Consider the following 23,499-nt stretch of genomic DNA (forward strand, 5'->3'; position numbering starts at 1 on the left):
TCCTATGTGAAAATTTCAGAATTTTGGAGACTTTCCGTCGGTACATCAGTATCGCCATTATATTTTTTGGGTATTTGTCCCCTTGTATATTTTTGACACGATAGGTGCATAAATAAGAGTAAACTGGGTTTGTAGGTTCAAGCCCAACATATTCCATACTACACGAAAATATGATAATAGAAAAGTAAGGAATAAAATATTAATCATTAGTGACGCATACAATATTTCATACTTTAGCATAATACGTTCAGTCTTAATTATAATTTGCATAACGAATAAATTCACTCATATAGGTTATTTTGACCATTATGGACTATTGGTAGTGTAATTCATAATAATATTAAGTTAATATTAACCCATGCAAAGTCCCATACATTATACATGTATATAGATTACATAGAAGACGCATTGAAACTGTTTCGGGAATCAAATGTGAGCGAGTTAAGTAAAACGGCCCACTTTGTCGATTGCTATAAAGCCGCTGTGTCAGTTTATTCATATAAAGATAAAAGCAAGTCTCGTCTTTATGGTTAGCGACAAAGAGGAACGTTTTCCTAAACACTATCACAAAATTAGTACGTAGTAGTAAGTTGCAAAATTACATAAAGAAATTATGAATGAAGATAATTATAAAAATATTTCCTTTGAATACATTTACCTAGTCTAGTATACAATAAACTCTGGATATTTAAACAAGATAACACTTTGGTTTAATCTCTTTACTTATTGCCTTCAGTTATGAAATCGAAATTGTTAGGATGTGAATGTTTTCGTAAGAGACTGATTATAGATACAATTTATATGCTTATCCTAGCGCAATTTCGGATAAAAACTGTCAGCATACATTTAAAATAATAGGGAGTATACAAAACGCACGTTTTTCGAGATGTTAGCTCATTACAGAAATTATTAGACTCGACCGCCATTGTAATGTCTCACTAAAATTCATTAGATTGTCTTGATTCGTAGTGTTCTATTATGATGAAAGTCCTATATCGTCACTACTTTAAAAAAAAATTGTATCTTCGTTTGTCAATGAAAAGAAAATTGTAGTAAGTATGTATGGAATGCATATAGACTTACTGCGTTTTAACTTTGAAGAACAGCGTGAGGTACGAGATTTTTTCAAAGTAGTGACGATATGTAGGTAAGTTTCTGTAACTGGTATGTTGCGCGACGAGCAGAAGACGCGCTAGCAACAAAGTCGTAAGATAGTCATCATCATATCAGCCCTTTATCGCCCACTGCTGAGCATAGGTCTCTCTTCTAGTACTAGTGGTGTAATGAAGTATGTCTGTGTAGTTGCGCCGCGTCGTTACTGTGTCGCGCAAGTGCAGCGTCGACAGGCAACATACGAGCGAGCAACACTGCGTCCTCGCAGTAGTACGATAGTAATTATAGGTACGTTTCTGTATAGCGATGTAATGCACAATTGCACACTAGTGTGTCACGCGTGTGCCCGCCAAAACAAAATACGCGCGAGCAACACGTTGCCAGCTCACAGTATTACAATAGTAACAACTAAATTTCACTGAATAGCGGTGTAATGCACCAGAGCCTCAGCATATGTCGGTGTAGTTGCGCCGCGTCGCTAGTATGTCGCGCGTGTGCGTCCGCCACAAACAAAAAACACGCGGGTAACAACTTTCCTGCTCGTAGTTTTACTATAGTAAGTATAGGTACGTCTCACTGTATAGCGGTGTAATGCACCAGAGCCGCAGCAGTGTGTCGATGCAGTTGCGCCGCGTCGCTGGTGTGTCGCGTGTGTGCGTCCGACACAAACAAAAACACGCGGGCAACAACTTTCCTGCTCGTAGTTTTACTAAAGTATGGGTAAGTTTCACTGTATAGCGGTGTAATGCACCAAAGCCGCAGCAGTGTGTCGATGCAGTTGCGCCGCGTCGCTAGTGTGTCGCGCGTGCGCGGCGGCCACAGGCAGCATACGAGCGAGCAACGCGCGGTGCGACCGCTCGCAATACCGCGTGTAGCACTCCAAACCCTCCTGCAGTTTCAGGATCAGGCTGTCGTAGTTCTTGCGGACTACCTCTAGAATCTGGGAAAAACGGAATACCTAAATAAAATATCAAGCTGTGAAAAAAGAAACAAAACATTGTCATAGAGAATAGCAGCTGCGTAGAGGTAGACATATTTAAATTGAATTTCCTTGGTACATTTTCTAAGGTGTCGTTTACCTGATCTTCGGTGGGTGTGGACAGGCTCTGCGAGTTGAGCCAGGACTCGATCTTGGGCGAGAAGTGTTGTATGATGGCACGCACGTTTACTAAGCAGTTGGCTAGCCGTAGAGCTTCTGCTTTGAATTCACCATCGCCGGTGGAGTAGCGAAGTGCTGAAATACCGAAACCAGTTAAATGTACTGTTTATTTCCTCGTAATGCCACACATTATGCAAAATCGCAATCTGTCACGTCTTAATAAAGTTCATGTCACAGTGGAAAATAAATCTGCTTATAAAAAAAACACATAGTAAATATGTTCATTCTTATTTGCATTCAAATCGTTAAAAGGGCAGATATGAAGAATTCTACCATCAGGTTGATTTTCATATGTAGGTTATATACCTATAAATATCCTTTGATTATTGTATACTTATATTTAATAGGGTACCTATCAAACCAATCATAACTTTTTTCTGTAGGTCCTAGGACCTTATAGGTCGTTTCACCGAACGACAAAACGAAACGAACGAACATAACTTTGATTCTTTGAGTGACACCTGCACGAGAAGCATGGTCACGCGATAGACGATAAAATAGCAGGCCGTCCCTATCGCACTATTTGAAAGTGCGATAGGGACGGCCTGATATTTTATCGTCTATCGCGCGACCATGCTTCCCGTGCTGTAACGGTTACTGGTTTAGGGCCGGTTGCATAAAATAGTATGTCACCGTTAAAGCCTTCGTTAAATTTTATTGTATGTGAAGTTCCATAGACGTCTGCTGTGTGACGATGATGTGTCTGTCAAATGTGGTTGATGCAATTGGCCCTTTTTGGTTAATCTGTCACACACATAGATATTTTAATTCACTCATTCGTGCCGTGACCTGTAGTAAATAAGGACTACGAGTAAGTGCAATGTAGCTGACTTACCCATGAAAAACAAATTGTCGAAAACTTGGTGCATCCTTATAAGCTCGTAATACAGCTGATCGTAGGACGCGGGTGTTGGCAGGAATGTGTCTCCGAACGTGATGAACAGGTTGAAGATGTTTACCACCTGCAATAAACAGTACACGTACCTATTAGCAGTTCTATTATTGATTGATTATTGGTTTAAATTATACAGATTTCTAAGCTAACGCCAAATGACGTTTATGTAGCTCTTGTAACTATAGGACCTACGTCAGATGTTGGCGTGTGCATGTCTTGCAGTGCAGATGGCGTTCAAAAGGGTAAGAATGTCAAACATTTGTTTCCAGCTGCTGAGAAATGGTTAAACTCCTCCCCTATACCACTATAAGGGCCGGCAGGGTCGCCCTGATAGGGTCTCCCAGCTCTCCTGCAGACGCGACATCTTACGTAGTCACTATACCATTGTAATTCTACGTACTTGCTGAACCATGACGAAAATATTATGTCTCCTAAGCAACGTGCTTCCATTGGTCACTAGAAACTTCAAAAGCGCTATAAGGGCCGCCCAAAGCGGTCTCCAGTCTCGCGCTAAGCGTACTCGACACGTTTTCTAGTAGCTAAATAGTCACTATAACGCCACTTCTACTTACTTGCTGCGCCATAATGAAGATATTGTGTCTCCTAAGGAGTGTACTTTCATTGGTCACTAGAAACTTCAAAAGCGCCATAAGGGCCACCCAAAGCGGTCTCCAGTCTCGCGCTAAGCGTACTCGACATGTTTTCTAGTAGCTAAGTAGTCACTATAACGCCACTTCTACTTACTTGCTGCGCCATAATGAAGATATTGTGTCTCCTAAGGAGTGTACTTTCATTGGTCACTAGAAACTTCAAAAGCGCTATAAGGGCCGCCCAAAGCGATCTCCAGTCTCGCGCTAAGCGTACTCGACATGTTTTCTAGTAGCTAAGTAGTCACTATAACGCCACTTCAACTTACTTGCTGCGCCATAATGAAGATATTGTGTCTCCTAAGGAGTGTACTCTCATTGGTCACTAAAAACTTTAACAGTGCTATAAGGGCCGCCCAAAGCGGTCTCCAGTCTCTTGCTAAGCGTACTCGACAGCGTTTCTGGTAGCTAAGTAGGCGGAGTAGTACACCCACGCAAAGCTCGTACAGTTCACCGGGGAACTTCTTCAATAGGTGGCACATCATGAATTCTACTAGGAGATCTGGAAAATTAATTTTTGAGCTTTAGTGCTTAATATAAGAAAACGAAAAAGGATTATTTAAAGAATTTAAACGGTTGAAAAGACAATAACTTACCTATTAAAGTAGATGCTAGTGGTTGGGACGGTGGCTCCTCAGGAACTATTTTCCTGTGCCGCATTGGCAGTCTATATAATTGTACCTGAAAATATGTTTCATTCTAAAAAGTAGTTAATTTTTAAATCCCTTAATCCGAGCCACGATTTTCATTTTTTGAATAGACATAAAACCACGATACAGATAACGTTTAGAGCAAAAAAGGATCCGTATTTAAAGTTGTTGAATATTTGGCAGTATATGAAAGGAGATATTATCCCCCATATCCATAAACGTTCAATAAAGTTATCAAGCCGATAGTTCGTTTGTCCCTTTCTATCACACCAATACATCGGAAAGGGACAAACGAACTTTATCGGCTTGATAACTTCAGTGAAAGTTTACGAATAAGGGGGTAAATATTTGACCCTTGACGCCTTGTGGCGATGAGGCTTGTGCCAAAAGGGTTTAGGAATAAACAAAGTTGTCATTTGCAAGTTTTTTCGAAGAATCATGTTACCAAGTCATTCATATCTAGTCTTATAGCACAATTACCTTAAAAGTAAGATTCTGGTCGTGCATGATGGAGTTGGCGAACTGCTCCTCGACGATGCAAGTGAGCGTGATGAAGCAAAGGCTGCATTTGTTAACGCTGCTCTCAGTCTTCGTGTCCGCCATCACTATTGAACTATACAAAAAAATTAAAATCCTATATACATTTTTAATTTAAATTAACTCATACCCATGAGCCCAGTGTCCTGTGGGTACAACAGTTGACACGTCTTGACGTTTAAACTGTGTGCGGAAATACAGTTTGACCAAAAAGTCTAAGATATTGCCCCTTTTTAATTTCTGCTCTTTTTGGTCAGACTGTGAAGAGTCACAGATAGGACCCCATACATTTCACGACTCTTCTCTTTCAGAATTAGAACATATAGCAACAGCGTTATTTTGCTAGTGACAGAGCAAGATTTATGCAAAAAAAGCAAAATAAAAAAGGTAATCACAGGCTATTGAGTAATAAATAATTACGTCATTTGTATTAACATGTTTCAAACATAATATAGGATTTATTCTAGGGTTGGCCAATAATTGCATTTTTACATACCAGTATTGGAAGAAAGTCACGAGCAGGTTAGTAGGCTGTTCGTTGTCTAAAGCTTGGATCTGTGCTGGATTAGGTGGAGTCTGGAAATAAACATTTTTAAATTAGAAAAAAATAGGGAAAACCCTGTGGATCTCACGCGGCAAAATAGTGTCACTGTGTTGTTAATCCAATGTAAATTCAAGTTACGTCAAGTTAGCAGCCATATAATTGACTGGTCGCCGGCGCTCTAAGAATGGTTTGAGGTGTAATTCTTTCCTGCTTGATTGCTACTATCAAAGTACTACGTACACATACCATACCAAAAAGGACCGACCATATCACTGTCACATCTCTCAACCATGCCTGGAACATGTACCCACCTATATTGGTAGTCAGTTATTTAGGTTAGTTTTACCTGTTGAGGGGGAAGAGTGGCGGGGGGCGAGGGCGGCGCGGAGGCGGCGGCGGAGGAGTGCGCGAGCGTCGTCATGAAGTTGCGGTTGAGGTGCGCCGCCTCGTAGAGAGCTAGCAGCATGCCTTCCTCGCCACCGCTGTGGTAAATCAAATACATTTGTAATTAAAAAGCGAGATATTCATACACAAATTCACTCTGTGAGTTCTGAAGACCATCCTGCTCACCATACTAGTGAGTGGGATAGCCACCCGCTGCCTGTATTCCTTGCATGCTTCCAAACACAGACATTACGAAATCGTTCAGCCCTGCCGTTGTCACTTGGACGTACCTACGTAGCTGGACTGAAACATGCAATATGTGATAAAACTGAGTCAAGCCATACCTGTTCCTCTGTCCCCTCACGACCGGCTGAGTGTCGTCACTAGTGAGGAATATCCCGCCCACCATACTAGTGAGGGAGGAAAGCCACCCGCCCCCTGTATTCCCTTGCATGCCTCCGAACACAGACATTACGAAATCGTTCAGCGCTGCCGTTATCACTTGGCCGTAGCTGCAACATAAAATATTGGATATTTTAGTAAGTAAAAGATCGTGAATTAAAGACAATTTTGCAATTTAAGAGTCCTTTTTAACACGCTTTTATTAGGTCGTCGTGTATGTAACTAACTATGTAATGGAATCTGCGGAGGCTAATTTAACCATCTTCCAAGGATCGTAGCGTAATGAAAATTGGCAGCTATATGTAGTTCCGATGACAATACAATAATATGGTACTGTTGAGCTGATCTGATGATGGAGTCGGAAGATATGAACTGGAACTACATGATGGAACATCGTATCATAGCCGTTTTTGGGTTTCTTAGAAAAGTCTTGTAATGATCTTTGACTACAATTAGGTTTCAAGGTCTGATGATGAAGCCGAAAGATATGAACTGGAACTACATGATGGAACATCGTATCATAGCTGTTTTTGGGTTTCTTAGAAAAGTCTTGTAATGAACTTTGACTACGATTAGGTTTCAAGGTCTGATGATGAAGCCGGAAGATATGAACTGGAACTACATGATGGAACATCGTATCATAGCTGTTTTTGGGCTTCTTAGGAAAGTCTTGTAATGAACTTTGACTACAATTAGGTTTCAAGGTCTGATGATGGAGCCGGAAGATATGAGCTGGAACTACATGATGGAACATCGTGTCATAGCTGTTTTTGGGCTTCTTAGAAAAGTCTTGTAATGAACTTTGACTACGATTAGGTTTCAAGGTCTGATGATGGAGCCGGAATATATGAACTGGAACTACATGATGGAACATCGTATCATAGCTGTTTTTGGGCTTCTTAGAAAAGTCTTGTAATGGACTTTGACTACAATTAAGTTTCAAGGTCTGATGATGGAGCCGGAAGATATGAACTGGAACTACATGATGGAACATCGTATCATAGCTGTTTTTGGGCTTCTTAGAAAAGTCTTGTAATGAACTATGACTACGATTAGGTTTCAAGGCCTGATGATGGTGCCGGAAGATAAGAACAGAAAAAGGGGGGGAAGGGGGAAGCATGAAAGAAAGATCAACGTAGTATTTAGAGTAAGTAGGGATAGCGTTTTCTTGTGACCTTTCAGAGCAAACAAAGGGGGGCTCGGGGGGCGAAGCCCCCGCACGAAAGAAAGATCAACGTAGTATTTAAGATAAGTTGGGTTAGCGTTTTCTTGTGACCTTTAAGAGCAAACAAAGGGGGGCTCGGGGGGCGAAGCCCCCCGCATAAAAGAAAGATTAACGTAGTATTTAAAATAAGTTGGGATAGCGTTTTCTTGTGACCTTTGAGAACAAACAAAGGGGGGCTCGGGGGGAGAAGCCCCCCGCATGAAAGAAAGATCAAAGTAGTATTTAAGATAAGTTGGGTTAGCGTTTTCTTGTGACCTTTAAGAGCAAAAGAAGGGGGGCTCGGGGGCGAAGCCCCCGCATAAAAGAAAGATTAACGTAGTATTTAAAATAAGTTGGGATAGCGTTTTCTTGTGACCTTTCAGAGCAAACAAAGGGGGCTCGGGGGGCGAAGCCCACCGCATGAAAGAAAGATCAACGTAGTATTTAAGATAAGTTGGGTTAGCGTTTTCTTGTGACCTTTAAGAGCAAACAAAGGGGGCTCGGGGGCGAAGCCCCCGCATAAAAGAAAGATTAACGTAGTATTTAAAATAAGTTGGGATAGCGTTTTCTTGTGACCTTTCAGAGCAAACAAAGGGGTCTCGGGGGGCGAGGCCCCCCGCATAAGAGAAAGATCAACGTTGTATTTAAAATAAGTTGGGTTAAGTTTTCTTGTGATCCTTAAGAGTAAAGAAAAAGGGGCCTCGGGGGCGAAGCCCCTCGCATGAAAGAAAGATCAACGAAGTATTTAGAATAAGTTGGGTTAGCGTTTTCTTGTGACCTTTAAGAGCAAACAAAGGGGGCTCGGGGGCGAAGCCCCCGCATGAAAGAAAGATCAACGTAGTATTTAAGATCAGTTGGGTTAGCGTTTTCTTGTGACCTTTAAGAGCAAACAAAGGGGGGCTCGGGGTGCGAAGCCCCCCGCATAAAATAAAGATTAACGTAGTATTTAAAATAAGTTTGGTTAGCGTTTTCTTGTGACATTTCAGAGCAAACAAAGGGGGGCTCGGGGAGCGAAGCCCCCTGCATAAAAGAAAAATCGACGTTGTATTTAAGATAAGTTGGGTTAGCGTTTTCTTGTGACCTTTAAGAGCAAACAAAGGGGGGCTCGGGGGGCCAAGCCCCCCGTATAAAAGAAAGATTAACGTAGTATTTAAAATAAGTTAGGTAAGCGTTTTCTTGTGGTCTTTCAGAGTAAACAAAGGGGGGCTCGGGGGGCGAAGCCCCCCGCATAAAAGACAGATCAACGTTGTATTTAAAATAAGTTGGGTTAGCGTTTTCTTGTGACCTTTAAGAGCAAACAAAGGGGGCTCGGGGGCGAAGCCCCCGCATGAAAGAAAGATCAACGTAGTATTTAAGATCAGTTGGGTTAGCGTTTTCTTGTGACCTTTAAGAGCAAACAAAGGGGGGCTCGGGGAGCGAAGCCCCCCCGCATAAAAGAAAGATTAACGTAGTATTTAAAATAAGTAGGGTTAGCGTTTTCTTGTGACATTACAGAGCAAACAAAGGGGGGCTCGGGGGGCGAAGCCCCCGCATAAAAGAAAGATCAACGTTGTATTTAAAATAAGTTGGGTTAAGGTTTTCTTGTGACCTTTAAGAGCAAACAAAGGGGGGCTCGGGGGCGAAGCCCCCCGCATGAAAGAAAGATCAACGTTGTATTTAAAATAAGTTGGGTTAGCGTTTTCTTGTGACCTTTAAGAGCAAACAAAGGGGGGCTCGGGGGGCGAGTCCCCCGCATGAAAGAAAGATCAACATAGTATTTAGAATAAATTAGTTTAGCGTTTTCTTGTGACCTTTAAGAGCAAACAAAGGGGGGCTCGGGGGGCGAAGCCCCCCGCATAAAAGAAAGATTAACGTAGTATTTAAAATAAGTTGGGATAGCGTTTTCTTGTGACCTTTCAGAGCAAACAAAGGGGTCTCGGGGGGCGAGGCCCCCCGCATAAGATAAAGATCAACGTTGTATTTAAAATAAGTTGGGTTAAGTTTTCTTGTGATCCTTAAGAGTAAAGAAAAGGGGGCCTCGGGGGGCGAAGCCCCTCGCATGAAAGAAAGATCAACGAAGTATTTAGAATAAGTTGGGTTAGCGTTTTCTTGTGACCTTTAAGAGCAAACAAAGGGGGGCTCGGGGTGCGAAGCCCCCCGCATAAAATAAAGATTAACGTAGTATTTAAAATAAGTTTGGTTAGCGTTTTCTTGTGACATTTCAGAGCAAACAAAGGGGGGCTCGGGGAGCGAAGCCCCCTGCATAAAAGAAAGATCGACGTTGTATTTAAGATAAGTTGGGTTAGCGTTTTCTTGTGACCTTTAAGAGCAAACAAAGGGGGGCTCGGGGGGCCAAGCCCCCCGTATAAAAGAAAGATTAACGTAGTATTTAAAATAAGTTAGGTAAGCGTTTTCTTGTGGTCTTTCAGAGTAAACAAAGGGGGCTCGGGGGCGAAGCCCCCCGCATAAAAGACAGATCAACGTTGTATTTAAAATAAGTTGGGTTAGCGTTTTCTTGTGACCTTTAAGAGCAAACAAAGGGGGGCTCGGGGGGCGAAGCCCCCCGCATGAAAGAAAGATCAACGTAGTATTTAAGATCAGTTGGGTTAGCGTTTTCTTGTGACCTTTAAGAGCAAACAAAGGGGGGCTCGGGGGGCGAAGCCCCCGCATAAAAGATAGATTAACGTAGTATTTAAAATAAGTAGGGTTAGCGTTTTCATGTGACATTACAGAGCAAACAAAGGGGGGCTCGGGGGGCGAAGCTCCCTGCATAAAAGAAAGATCAACGTTGTATTTAAAATAAGTTGGGTTAAGGTTTTCTTGTGACCTTTAAGAGCAAACAAAGGGGGGCTCGGGGGGCGAAGCCCCTCGCATGAAAGAAAGATCAACGTTGTATTTAAAATAAGTTGGGTTAGCGTTTTCTTGTGACCTTTAAGAGCAAACAAAGGGGGGCTCGGGGGGCGAAGCCCCCGCATGAAAGAAAGATCAACGTTGTATTTAAAATAAGTTGGGTTAGCGTTTTCTTGTGACCTTTAAGAGCAAACAAAGGGGGGCTCGGGGGGCGAGTCCCTCGCATGAAAGAAAGATCAACATAGTATTTAGAATAAATTAGTTTAGCGTTTTCTTGTGACCTTTAAGAGCAAACAAAGGGGGGCTCGGGGGGCGAAGCCCCCCGCATAAAATAAAGATTAACGTAGTATTTAAAATAAGTTGGGATAGCGTTTTCTTGTGACCTTTCAGAGCAAACAAAGGGGTCTCGGGGGGCAAGGCCCCCCGCATAAGATAAAGATCAACGTTGTATTTAAAATAAGTTGGGTTAAGTTTTCTTGTGATCCTTAAGAGTAAAGAAAAGGGGGCCTCGGGGGGCGAAGCCCCTCGCATGAAAGAAAGATCAACGAAGTATTTAGAATAAGTTGGGTTAGCGTTTTCTTGTGACCTTTAAGAGCAAACAAAGGGGGGCTCGGGGTGCGAAGCCCCCCGCATAAAATAAAGATTAACGTAGTATTTAAAATAAGTTTGGTTAGCGTTTTCTTGTGACATTTCAGAGCAAACTAAGGGGGGCTCGGGGAGCGAAGCCCCCTGCATAAAAGAAAGATCGACGTTGTATTTAAGATAAGTTGGGTTAGCGTTTTCTTGTGACCTTTAAGAGCAAACAAAGGGGGGCTCGGGGGGCCAAGCCCCCCATATAAAAGAAAGATTAACGTAGTATTTAAAATAAGTTAGGTAAGCGTTTTCTTGTGGTCTTTCAGAGTAAACAAAGGGGGGCTCGGGGGGCGAAGCCCCCCGCATAAAAGACAGATCAACGTTGTATTTAAAATAAGTTGGGTTAGCGTTTTCTTGTGACCTTTAAGAGCAAACAAAGGGGGGCTCGGGGGGCGAAGCCCCCGCATGAAAGAAAGATCAACGTAGTATTTAAGATCAGTTGGGTTAGCGTTTTCTTGTGACCTTTAAGAGCAAACAAAGGGGGGCTCGGGGGGCGAAGCCCCCCGCATGAAAGAAAGATTAACGTAGTATTTAAAATAAGTAGGGTTAGCGTTTTCATGTGACATTACAGAGCAAACAAAGGGGGGCTCGGGGGGCGAAGCCCCCTGCATAAAAGAAAGATCAACGTTGTATTTAAAATAAGTTGGGTTAAGGTTTTCTTGTGACCTTTAAGAGCAAACAAAGGGGGCTCGGGGGCGAAGCCCTCGCATGAAAGAAAGATCAACGTTGTATTTAAAATAAGTTGGGTTAGCGTTTTCTTGTGACCTTTAAGAGCAAACAAAGGGGGGCTCGGGGGGCGAATCCCCCGCATGAAAGAAAGATCAACATAGTATTTAGAATAAATTAGTTTAGCGTTTTCTTGTGACCTTTAAGAGCAAACAAAGGGGGGCTCGGGGGGCGAAGCCCCCCGCATGAAAGAAAGATCAACGTAGTATTTAAGATAAGTTGGGTTAGCGTTTTCTTGTGACCTTTAAGAGCAAACAAAGGGGGGCTCGGGGAGCGAAGCCCCCTGCATGAAAGAAAGATCAACGTAGTATTTAGAATAAAATGGTTTAGCGTTTTCTTGTGACCTTTAAGAGCAAAACAAAGTGGGGCTCGGGGGGTGAAGCCCCCCGCATGAAAAAAAAGTTCCTGTTCCAGCGCCCCACGCTTTTACAATCAAATATTATAATTAAAAGCACATAGTTTTTAAACTTCAGCTCACAAATAGAGACAACTTGAACGATCCATAATTTATTTTTGGCTTTTACGTGCATTTATAAAAGCGTGTTTTATAGTGTTTTTTAAACAATTAATTTATTATTATGTAGATCGCTTTTAATTTTTTTTTTTACGTACTTTAGGATACATTGCTAACAGAACCAAGTCAAATTCGAAAAATATTTTCCAACTTGGTCCGACTGCTATTGTAAAATATTATATACAGATTGGGTGTTAAAATCTCTTGAGTTTGTATTTTTCTACTTGTATTAGTAGGCCGAAATGTGGCAAAAGTACAAAAAAAAACAGGATTTATAGTTATACTGTAATATACAGTATATATCCGCAGTCGTGCGCGTCGTGCGCGGTCGGCCAAGCGCTAACTACGGTAGCTCCTATAACTTAATCGAGAATGTCGCCTAGTGACAGTAAACAACTCAAAACACTTCTCACTAGTTTATTGCAACCAATTGAACGTAAAATAAGTGATATATATAAAAGAATTGACGAATTACATAGTGATTTACGTGAAATTAAAACCGCTGTTACCGTTACAAAATGTGAGGGACCAACAAAGGTGCAAATCCCGACGACTGGCTTAGCAAGTGCAATAGTTGCTTCGTGTAATCAACAAGCGCCCAGAACGTCAACGCCGACCAGCCGTCCCGCTCCCACTCACGAGCCTCTGCGCGCGCAGCGAGCTACCGCCGCACGCGCGAAGGAGAAAATGGCGGCCGCTAAAAAGCAAGCCCGACGAACCGAGCCGATGAAACCTCCAGCGAAACAAGACCCCTCGCCTAAACTAACCTCAACAAATGACTTAGAAACGAATGACTCGATGACTAGCTGTAGCCGCACCCCAATAACTAACGACTGTACTACACTAAAATCAGACGAATGCGAAACAAGCAATAATTTAACGGTAAACTCGACGCAGGGAGAGAAAGCACCCGATGATGATGGTTGGAAATTTCCGAAACAAAAACATGGTCGCCGCCGGCGAAGTGATAAACACACAGCAATAAAGGGAACTGCAACCAACACAACAATTGGTGGAGTAGAAATCCTAAAGTACCTGCACGGTTGTTATTTTAAAAAAGAAACGACACCTGAAAGCCTGATTAGTCACTTAAAGAGCATTAGGGGTGGATATAACTACACAGTAGATAAAATAACGTCGAAGCGAGAAACATATACATCATTTAAAATTGGAATTCCAATCTCAATATATGAGGAATTTCTGTGCACATCTGTCTGGCCACTAAATGTCAGCGTATCACCATGGCAGCCGTTTCTCAGACCCAGGGAGACCAGGTCTCCCGGCCCCGACCGCGGTTGAACCCGTAGTAGAACACACGCAAATAACTGTACTCCATCAAAACATAAACAGGCTTCAAAACAAAACATTCAAACTTGAGTGTGAACTGCAAACGCGATCACCTGTAAACATTCTATGCCTTACTGAACACTGGCTGCAGTCAACACAAATTACCGCTGTAAACATTATGAACTACAACCTGCGTGCACAATACTCGAGATCCTTGCGCCAGGGCGGAGGGGCCTGCATATATGTGAGACAAGACGTTATAACCATCGAGCGACAGGAAATTTTAGACTTAGCTGTGGAATCACATTTTGAAGTATGTGGAATTGAATGTGTCGGTTTGGATTTAATTGTAGTGTGCATCTACAGGCCTCCGTGCGGTGACGTACCCTTATTTTTTTCTAAAATGAACACACTGTGTAATTTGCAATCCTTACAGAGATATAAAGTTGTTATTGTAGGTGATATAAACATCGACCTTCTTTCCAAAGATAATAATACTAAAACATTAATTAATATTTTAAAACAGTTCGGGTTGAAACAATTAGTTAAAACCCCAACAAGAATTACACATATAACTGAATCATGTATCGATCATGTGTACACTAACTTGTCTAAATCAGAAATAAAAAGTGTACTATGTCACGACTTGAACATATCTGATCATTTAAGTGTAACCTTGGTTTGTAGCATTAGCAAAGGGAATCCCAAAAATACTTGCATTACTAAACGAATATTTTCAAAAATAAACGTACATAACTTCACTCTTAGTCTTAATAACTATGACTGGAATAAATTGTTAGCTAAATGGCATTTACCTTGTCAACAACTTGAGGCAATCATAAATGTAATTAAACATTTCTTTAATATATATTTTCCACTTAAAAAATGCCCTGTCAGAAAACCTGTAAATGTGTGGGTCAATGATAACGTTCGCCAATTGCGCCAACAAATACGTTCTTCTAAAATAAAGATATCTAGAGGTTCGATAGGCCCTGAGTCATTCTCGAACTTGCTACACCTCGAGGCGCGCTTTGCATGTGCTATAAAAAAAACGAGAAGTCAGTATATAAACAATGTTATTGCAAATACGGACGACATGTGTCGTGGTGTGTGGCGTGTTGTGACGTCGGAAACATGTCGCAACAGCAACACGGGGAGCACCGCGCTCGATGTACTCGTGAGCCGGGCACCTGGAGACTGCCCCGCCGCGCGCGCCGCCGCCACCGCCGATCAGCTGAACCGGTATTACGTAACGGCTACTGATAACAGCGCCGGCCCATCTGTTGTCATTGCGCTCTCTTACTTGGAACAATATCTGTCAGGTAAGTCGCTTACATTTCAGTTCGAACATTTCACTCTCGATGAAATTATAAAAACCATACAGTGTGTAAAATTAAAGGAATCGAAGGACATAAACGATATGACCACTCACATTCTGACCTATCTACCACCGGTTCTCGTCTCCCTATTATTAATGGTATTTAATAGATGTGTCGAAACGGGAGCCTATCCGGACGCCTTAAAAACCGTTAGAGTGCAACCTGTCTATAAGGGTAAAGGTGAGATGAATCTACCTAAGTGTTATAGACCTATAGCCTTGATACCGATTGTCTCAAAGGTATTTGAGCGCCTACTGAGTAAGAAGATAATGGGCCATCTCACGAGTAATAACGTATTGAATGAACGACAGTATGCATATCAGCCGGGGCGCTCCACGGTACATGCGGCGCGCGACGTGATCACGCGAGTGCTAACGCACCTCGAAAGCAGGCGACAAGTTGCAGCGATATTCTGCGACTTGTCGCGTGCATTTGAAATGGTGGACCACTCACTACTAGTAAGAAAGTTGGCGCGCTATGGCTTTGAAGGGAGTTTTCTCCAAACAATAGAATCATTTCTACATAACCGAATGCAGAGGACGTATGTACTTAATTCCAAATCTGGCATAGAATCTCTGCCCGGGTGCGCCGTCCCTCAAGGATCGACAATGGGAAATTACCTATTTTTGCTATTAGTTAATGACATCACAGCAGCCAATACTGACCTGGAGTATGTAATGTTTGCCGACGATACGTGTATAATAGTAAATGCCGATACTGTATCCAACTTAAGAAACAAAGTGAAAGAGGCAATTGATAACATATCGTCATGGTTTAAAGCAAATGGGATGCTTCTGAATGCCGAAAAGACGCACATCATGCACTTTCAGCTGCGTAACACCATAAAGGAAAATCTTAATATACGATCAAACAACGTGCTCGTGCCTCAGGCGGAACAGGTAAAATACCTAGGATTTGTTATCGATGCTGGTCTCACGTGGTCGCCCCATATAGATGCCGTCTGTAATAAGCTAAGCTCCGCTTCTTATGCCCTATTGAGACTGGCTCCTACCTTATCAGCTGATAACATGAAGAAGGCATATTATGGCTACTTCCACTCCATCCTGATCTATGGTGTCGACCTATGGGCCACTGCAGCTGATCGCGATAAGGCATTTAAAATTCAAAAGCGCGCCGTTCGGATAATGTGTAACAAACCTCATGATCATCCCGCTCGCAGCCTATTCAAAGAATTGAGAATACTCACATTACCTAGCGTATTCATTCTCGAAGCTTGCCTGCATGTCCGTCACAACCTCGGGTCGTACCCGACTCGCGCGCAGCACCACGCCCCGGGCAGGAGCACGCGCGGCCAGCACCTGCTGGTCGTGCCGGCGCGGAGACTGGCTAAGGTTCGAGGGTCACTCGGTGTACTCGGCCCTAAATTGTACAACTGCCTTCCAGCTGACACGATAAATGCGCCTAGTGATGCAGTCTTTAAAAATAAACTAAAAACCATCTTGCTGAACATGACGTGTTATACAGTCGATGAATACTTTGAACGGATTTCATTGCCCCACTCATAGTAGCAAACAAAATGTAATTTAATAATATTAATTGTCTTATTATAATAATATTGATTATATTTTATTATTAATTATTTATAACTAATTGACATGTAAAAATGTATTACTTTTTACCAATAAATGTAAAAAAAAAAAAAAAAAAAGTCTACAGTCAAATAGTAACTCTTACTCCTTATGTAATGGTCAAAAACATAATGAGCTAATTGCAGCTATGGAACGTCATCAACCTGATGTGATTGCTATAAATGAGACGTGGCTGCGGGCGGGCGAGGCGGCGCGCGCGCCGGCCGTGCGCGGCTATAGGCTGCGCCACGTGCCGCGCACGCTCGGTACTCGTAAGGCTGGTGGTGGTGTGGGTTTCTACATCAAAAGTGGTCTGAGAGTGCAGATATGCGAACATGTAAGTTTTCCTGACGTGGAGCAAATGTGGATGAAGACTAAAATAAACTCTGTACGTTTTCTTATAGGGACCGCATACCGTCCGCCATGGCTTGACACTAACTTATTTTTGGAGGCCTTAAGTGATACTATTGCTTCGTTTGCAAATTATGACCAAATAATACTATGTGGGGATTTTAATATAGATCTTCTGAATGAAAATTGCCCTAAGACCAAGTCAGTTTCTAAGTTTTTGTCCTTGAATAACATACAAAACCATATAAAAGGGGCAACTCACTTTAGAGAAAACAGTGCCACTCTTATTGATCTCATATGTACAAATGCTAGTATACATAATTCTGAGATTGACCATGTAGTGGAATTAGGAGGTCACGCGTTAGTGTTTGTCGAGTTAACAGTAAAATGCTTAAAACCTAAAATCATTATGAATCGATCATTAAAAAATATAGATATTAATAAGTTTGATAAAGATGTTGCCCTTATTAACTGGGGTTACATCAATACGAGTACCTTGACTAAAGGAACTGTTTTGGTGCTTCTTGATTTCTCGAGAGCCTTTGACTGCATCAATGTTCAACTACTCTTGGCAAAGCTTCATTATTATGGTTTTGAACCCCGCACTATCAGATGGTTTGAGAGTTACTTCAAGAACAGGAAACAGCTGGTAAAACTAACTCGCAGTGACGGTAGCTCCACATCTTCAGAGCCAATATCTGTGTCAAGAGGCGTTCCGCAAGGTTCTATTTTGGGGCCCTTGCTCTTTATATTATATAGTACCGACATCGTCAAATGCATTCATCATTGTAAATACCAACTATATGCTGACGACCTGCAAATTTATTTTTCTTTCTCTCCCCAGGACACTGACTCAGTAGTCACTAAAATTAACTCTGATTTAAAACGCATTTCAGAATGGGCTACAGAAAACTGCCTGGTTCTAAACCCCCTTAAGTCAAAATATATGATTCTAGGTTCAGCGCATCAGACAAATCTCATTACAGCCTTCAATCCTGTACTAGAAATGAATGGTATGAATGTGGTTCGAGTTGCCGAGGCGAGGAACCTCGGGCTTTTAATGGATAGCAACCTACGCTTCGAAAATCACATAACTGAAACATTTCAGTATTGTATGTACCGCTTAAAAGTTTTATACAACGTGCGGGAATTTCTGAGTGTCGATCTGCGAGATTATGCGAGGCTCTTATTCTATCGAAATTAAATTACTGCATCACCGTATACGGACCTTGCCTCTTGTCCCGCTCGCAGCGTTGCATTCAGAGGGTCCAAAATGCATGTGCCAGGTTCTGCTACAATATTCCTCCGCGGACTCATGTCACTCCGTTCTTAAATAAGGGCAATTGTCTAAAAATGCTACCACGTCAGGAATTAATGTTGGCATGCTTACTGTTTGATGTAATAAACTCTCAGACCCCAAGGTACCTACACGAAAAACTAGTTTGGTTAACAAATAGAAGCTGTCACTCAGCCTCAAAAATACCGTACCGCTGCCTTTAGGGGAAGTTTTAAGTACTCCGCTACAAAATGTTGGAATAACATACCTCCACCACTACGAATACTAAAGAATAAAGTTCATTTTAAAACAAAGTTACGACAACACTTATTAGAAACTCAGAAAAGAAGTTCTTAAAGTGTAACCCCATCTCACTCACCATTTGTCCTTTATATTTCCACATCATGATTATAATTCTGTTACCGATAACTAATCATTGTACATTGTAATATCATTCCTATTCTGTTCACATACCTACTTTACTCTTATTGCGTTTGATGAACATTATATACTTGTGATAATATTTTGCTTATTTATTATCTACTCGTACACTCTATAAATATAATATATATTGACTTGCGCTGCACTAGGTCGTTCCCTTAGTATTAAGTTTGTAAGGTTCTGACGGAAGATCAGCGCTGCGGCTTCCGTAGCATGTATGCTGAGTCAGCGCCTATTCCATACCACAACTCACATTCCACAACCAATACTTCAGTTAAAATAATAAGTGTGATAATTATTGTATAATGTTATGTTAAGTCTTTTTAGTATTTCGTCTTTTCTTTATTTTGTTCTGTGTTGCAAAGCATGTAAGTTTGTGGTTGAATAAAGAATTTATCTATCTATCTATCTATCTTACCCATTCAATGCCAGTTCATCATCAAGTATAGACAGCTTGACTACGTAGGGATTAGTAGACTCCTGCTTTTTGTAGCTCACCAGAAACATGAGCAGCATTACCACATCGTATCCTATAAAAAAGAAGATATTTGAACATTAACCTGAATAATAACCAATTTGTAGTATTGTATATCGGTTCACGAGCTGTGATGTGAAAAACTAAAGTACCTAAGAGCTGTGGTTCGTTACCCTGAATTATCAATAATGAACAAGAATAAAGAAGAAGTTAAAAATCGAAATAAGATGTCATATATTAAAGAAAAAAATGACGGCGTCTTTAGTTTAAGAGGAGGTTGTTAATATTTCTATTAATTTAATTTATTTAATTTTAATTTGTATGTTGTATTTGTTAAAATGTAGAACTTACCATGTTGTTGCCTCTCTGTAGAAGTGCACAGCAACTGCATCAGAGGCTCGAATAATGAGTTTATCATCACATACTCTACAAGAGGATTGTCATCTATGTTGTCTATGCCTGTCGCGATTATGAGCAGAAGCTTTAGAACCATAGACTTCAAGCTTTCCGGGACATCACCTAAAACAGAATTAATCAGTAATCACACATGTTTGTAATTCTCTTATCTCCACTGTACTGTATATAGACCATTTTTTCACAAAGATGTTTTGTCATGGTATTATTATACAGGGTGTCCCAACTCCAAGAGTACTGATGTGCCGACGGAAAGTTTACAAAATTCTGAAATTTTCACATAGGAAAACTTCGGAAACTTTCCACACTTTGAATGAACAATTGTATGGATGGAAACTTTCCATTTCATAAATTTAAATTCCCTTTATTTTTCGTGAATTTTTCAAGAAATTTAAGATTTTTTTGGAAAGTTTCCGCAACTTGGACATCACTACCCAAGAGTCCCAAGACTATGGGTCATGCAGTCATGAAAGGAAAGTATCTTAAATATTGTAGATAGGGTATGTATTTTGCTGAAATAGTCATAGCCACGTAAAGGCACACCAGAGAGTGGAACAGCTACACTCTCTTTCTTGAAATTGTCTGTTCCAGAACACGCAGTCGCTGTGGCCGAAATCGGCCATGACAGCATCATCATCATCATCATATTTCTGGCCAGACTTTAATTCACCGCCAGCAACACATATTCATCATACATATTTTTACCTAGGCCACAACCTCTGGAAGTGAACTTTTACAACCATGTACTTTAAAAATAGAATATGAACTGCTATGATATTACAGGAAATATCGTTAATGTCCAAAAAAGCCCTTGCCCTATCCTGTTGCACCCCATAATTGATGTAAATTGGTTGTAGGGGTAAGGTTATAAAACCCCGAAAATTAAATTTAAAATTACTCAATTACATTATGACTCCTACGAAACTATGAATATCAATCCAGTATGGACAGTAACTTCTTATCTTAACTTGCTTACCTATACAGTCGTATGATTGCAGTAGTGCAGTGAATTTACCTTTCGATAAGCCTCAAAGTATGTCAGTGATAAATCTGATAACAAGTATTGATTATTTTATGCTAAGTCTATGAAGTAGTACACATACTACACACACTGATTGTTACAGCTTAATAGCTGACTGAAGCCATAAAAAACCTTATAGGTTAATAATACTCATGTGATTCTATTATGAAACTTATTCCTTTCACAACCTCAAGACTCATATTTCAAGACCTTTAATTATGTAGCAAATACACATTCTACCATTACTACTCACAACTACAAGGAGGATTTAGAATTGCTATTTATCATGCCCTAGACAAAAGTTCACATGAGCTCCTTCATATCCATATTTCTTTGTCAGAATCCTACCTAACTACCTAAAAACAAATACGTAATTACCATTCACTCTAATATTTACTTATATCCAAATGGGCATTTTCAAAAATTGAGACCCAAAATTAGTGAAAGTTGTTAACAAAAATTAACTCGATGTCAGTTTTGTGACGACAATTAAGCATGAAATTTCAATAAACATATTGCCTTTGTGTTAATTACATAAACTATAAGCAATAATCTACATTTAGAACACACACAAATTTTATTCTTAATTGCCGTCACAAAACTGACATTGAGTTAATTTTTGTTAACAACTGCCACTAATTTTAGGTCCCAATTTCTGAAAATGCCCAAATGATCACTCACTCAATCACTAGCAGTGATGCAATTCACTGCCAGTGATACAATACAATACTCTTCAAAATACACCTCAAGTGATATTTGTAAGTCAAGTGAGAGGATGTTAGTCATTTTAAAACTGTAAATGATAATTTACCTGACAAAGTTGAACTGCAATGTTCCAGCAGCTTCTGCATCTTGGCATCTGCATTCTCTGACCCAATAAGAATAGTTTTCAGATTGTTTGGCTCTGCGCCCAGCCGCTGATACATGGTCATCAACAGAGCACTTAGTGTCTGAAGTGCATACACTAATCTGAAGATGAAGAAAAGGTGATTAAGAACCATAGACATGCCTTATAATTGATTTAGATTTTTAAAAAAACAAGAGATTTAAATAGAGACATAGTACAATGTTCATTTCAATAAGTTTATAAGAGTAATAAAAATGTGGTAGACAATGCTAACAATTTGAAATTCAAATTACGACCCAATATAATAAAAATAGTAATGTAACAGACGGACAGACAGACAGATGGACAGACGAGATGGACGGACAGGACCATAGGGGTTCCTTTAATACCATTTTTGTATGGAACCCTAAAAAAATACTAAGAAAGCATATAAAATAAATGTTGAATTATCTAAAAACAGCAAACTGTTAAGTCTAGTGCTTTTTCTGAGGGGCCTTAGATCTGTATTACCTTTTAATTTTATTTGTGTGTGCCTGTGCTTATTATAAATAAAGAGACAGTCAGTTATTCAAGAAATATTTCAGCTGCCCTAAAGTTTTTGTTTAAATTTTCACACCCATTCTTTCCTATTATACACGTATTTTTCTACATCATAGTTTTGTAGGAACCTGCGGAACCTAATGGGCTATGTTCTAGTATTCTATGCTCATAAACTAAATAGGTTTGATAATTAGGTTAGTGCTGTAAAGTGCATTTACCTGATATGGTGCTCTTGGCCCAACATTTCAATACATTGAGCCACAAGCAGGTTCATGTTGTCTTTCATATTGAGCAGCTGCTCCTTTAACAGACAGTTTGTTTATCTCTCCTTCCAACTGCGGAATTTTCGGCTTCAAAAGGAAGAACTCATCCCAAAAAGTTGGACTATCGCTCGTCAGGTCTTCTCCTCTGAAGAACGATTCATATATCTGGACCACCTTCTCCTTCAGGTGCCGTTTAGAGCCGGAACCGCTACGTTTCCTCATAGCCATAGCCATTGTACAGCTTGTAATAATTGATAAGTTGACAAGTACGAGTTTTAAACAAGTTTATACCTTTAAGTTTGTATATGATGTTTACGATATTATTTACAATGTTTATGTTCTAAAAATACTTATGCGTTGTTTACATGAGCTGCAATTAGTGAACATTTATACAAATTTACATATCTGCGGCATAAAACGCTACCCAGAGAAAATATTTTGAAGTGACACTGACATAGTGACATATGTGTGACATGGCATGACATTGACAGTTGTCAACAGTATTTTCCTTGTATTTTCATCGTCAACACTGTAAAGCTTAGTTTTCATGCGTGACTCAACGGCTTAGTAACCAACAAGTAACCAAGCACAAATACTATGTAAACTCTACAAGTTAATACGTGCAGCTCGGTGCCAAAGTTGGCAACGTGCACACTAGCGCTCCTAGCGGCATGAGTTGATCAAAATAGTTTAGTTTCATACAGCATAAAATTTTAAAAAATTACAAATTCTTATTTTTTTGTTTTATTCCGTCTAAAAATGTTAAAGTAGATCAAGTAATAGCATTTTCTATTTTAATTTACTAAAATAAAAGTCTGAACAACTACTTTGATCAACTCGAACCGCTAGGTGGCGCTAGTAAAATTGTTGCCGCTCAATTGTATGGGAAACGTCAGAAGCTGCACGTATTAACTCTAGAGTTTATATAGTATTTGCCAAGCAGTAACACGTATAGGGAACTAGCCATATTATAATAATAATAATAATAAATCCGTTTATTTCAGACAACATATGGTCCAATTAAAATAACAGTACAATTAAAATAAATAAATCACAGTTCAAAATAAAAATACATAATTTACCAGTAATTTCAAAAATTAAAATTATACTTGCGACAATACTGACATTTTTTTTTCTGTTTATATTATAGCATTTTAAAAGATAAAATCATAAAAACTCACAGATTAAATTAGAATTACATATAGTCCTAGGCTATTTAAAATTCAAATAAATATATTATAATTATAAGTCAATGTATAAAAATGTCAGAAATGTCAGCAATAAATAAAATAAAATTAAAATTTATAAAATTACATTTGATTTCAATTATAAAATTAAATTTAAATTTAATTACAAAAATTAAAGCTAAATTAAATTCA

General features: G+C 40.1%; 1 protein-coding gene across 1 annotated transcript; it reads right to left on the reverse strand.

Annotated features, from left to right (window-relative positions):
* Positions 1-1,439: 1,439 nt before the first annotated feature.
* On the reverse strand, positions 1,440-22,545 carry LOC125229708 (armadillo-like helical domain-containing protein 3). The gene is given in 14 exon segments (XM_048134618.1): positions 1,440-2,053; positions 2,193-2,347; positions 3,108-3,234; positions 4,084-4,316; positions 4,411-4,495; positions 4,945-5,077; positions 5,498-5,577; positions 5,892-6,027; positions 6,274-6,441; positions 18,979-19,090; positions 19,387-19,554; positions 21,282-21,439; positions 22,076-22,161; positions 22,163-22,545. Coding segments are annotated over 14 exon segments (2,046 nt in total). The 5' UTR covers positions 22,355-22,545; the 3' UTR covers positions 1,440-1,840.
* Between the last annotated feature and the right edge of the window lie 954 nt (positions 22,546-23,499).

Source organism: Leguminivora glycinivorella, chromosome 9, assembly GCF_023078275.1.
Source record: "Leguminivora glycinivorella isolate SPB_JAAS2020 chromosome 9, LegGlyc_1.1, whole genome shotgun sequence".
Classification (NCBI taxonomy): domain Eukaryota; kingdom Metazoa; phylum Arthropoda; class Insecta; order Lepidoptera; family Tortricidae; genus Leguminivora; species Leguminivora glycinivorella.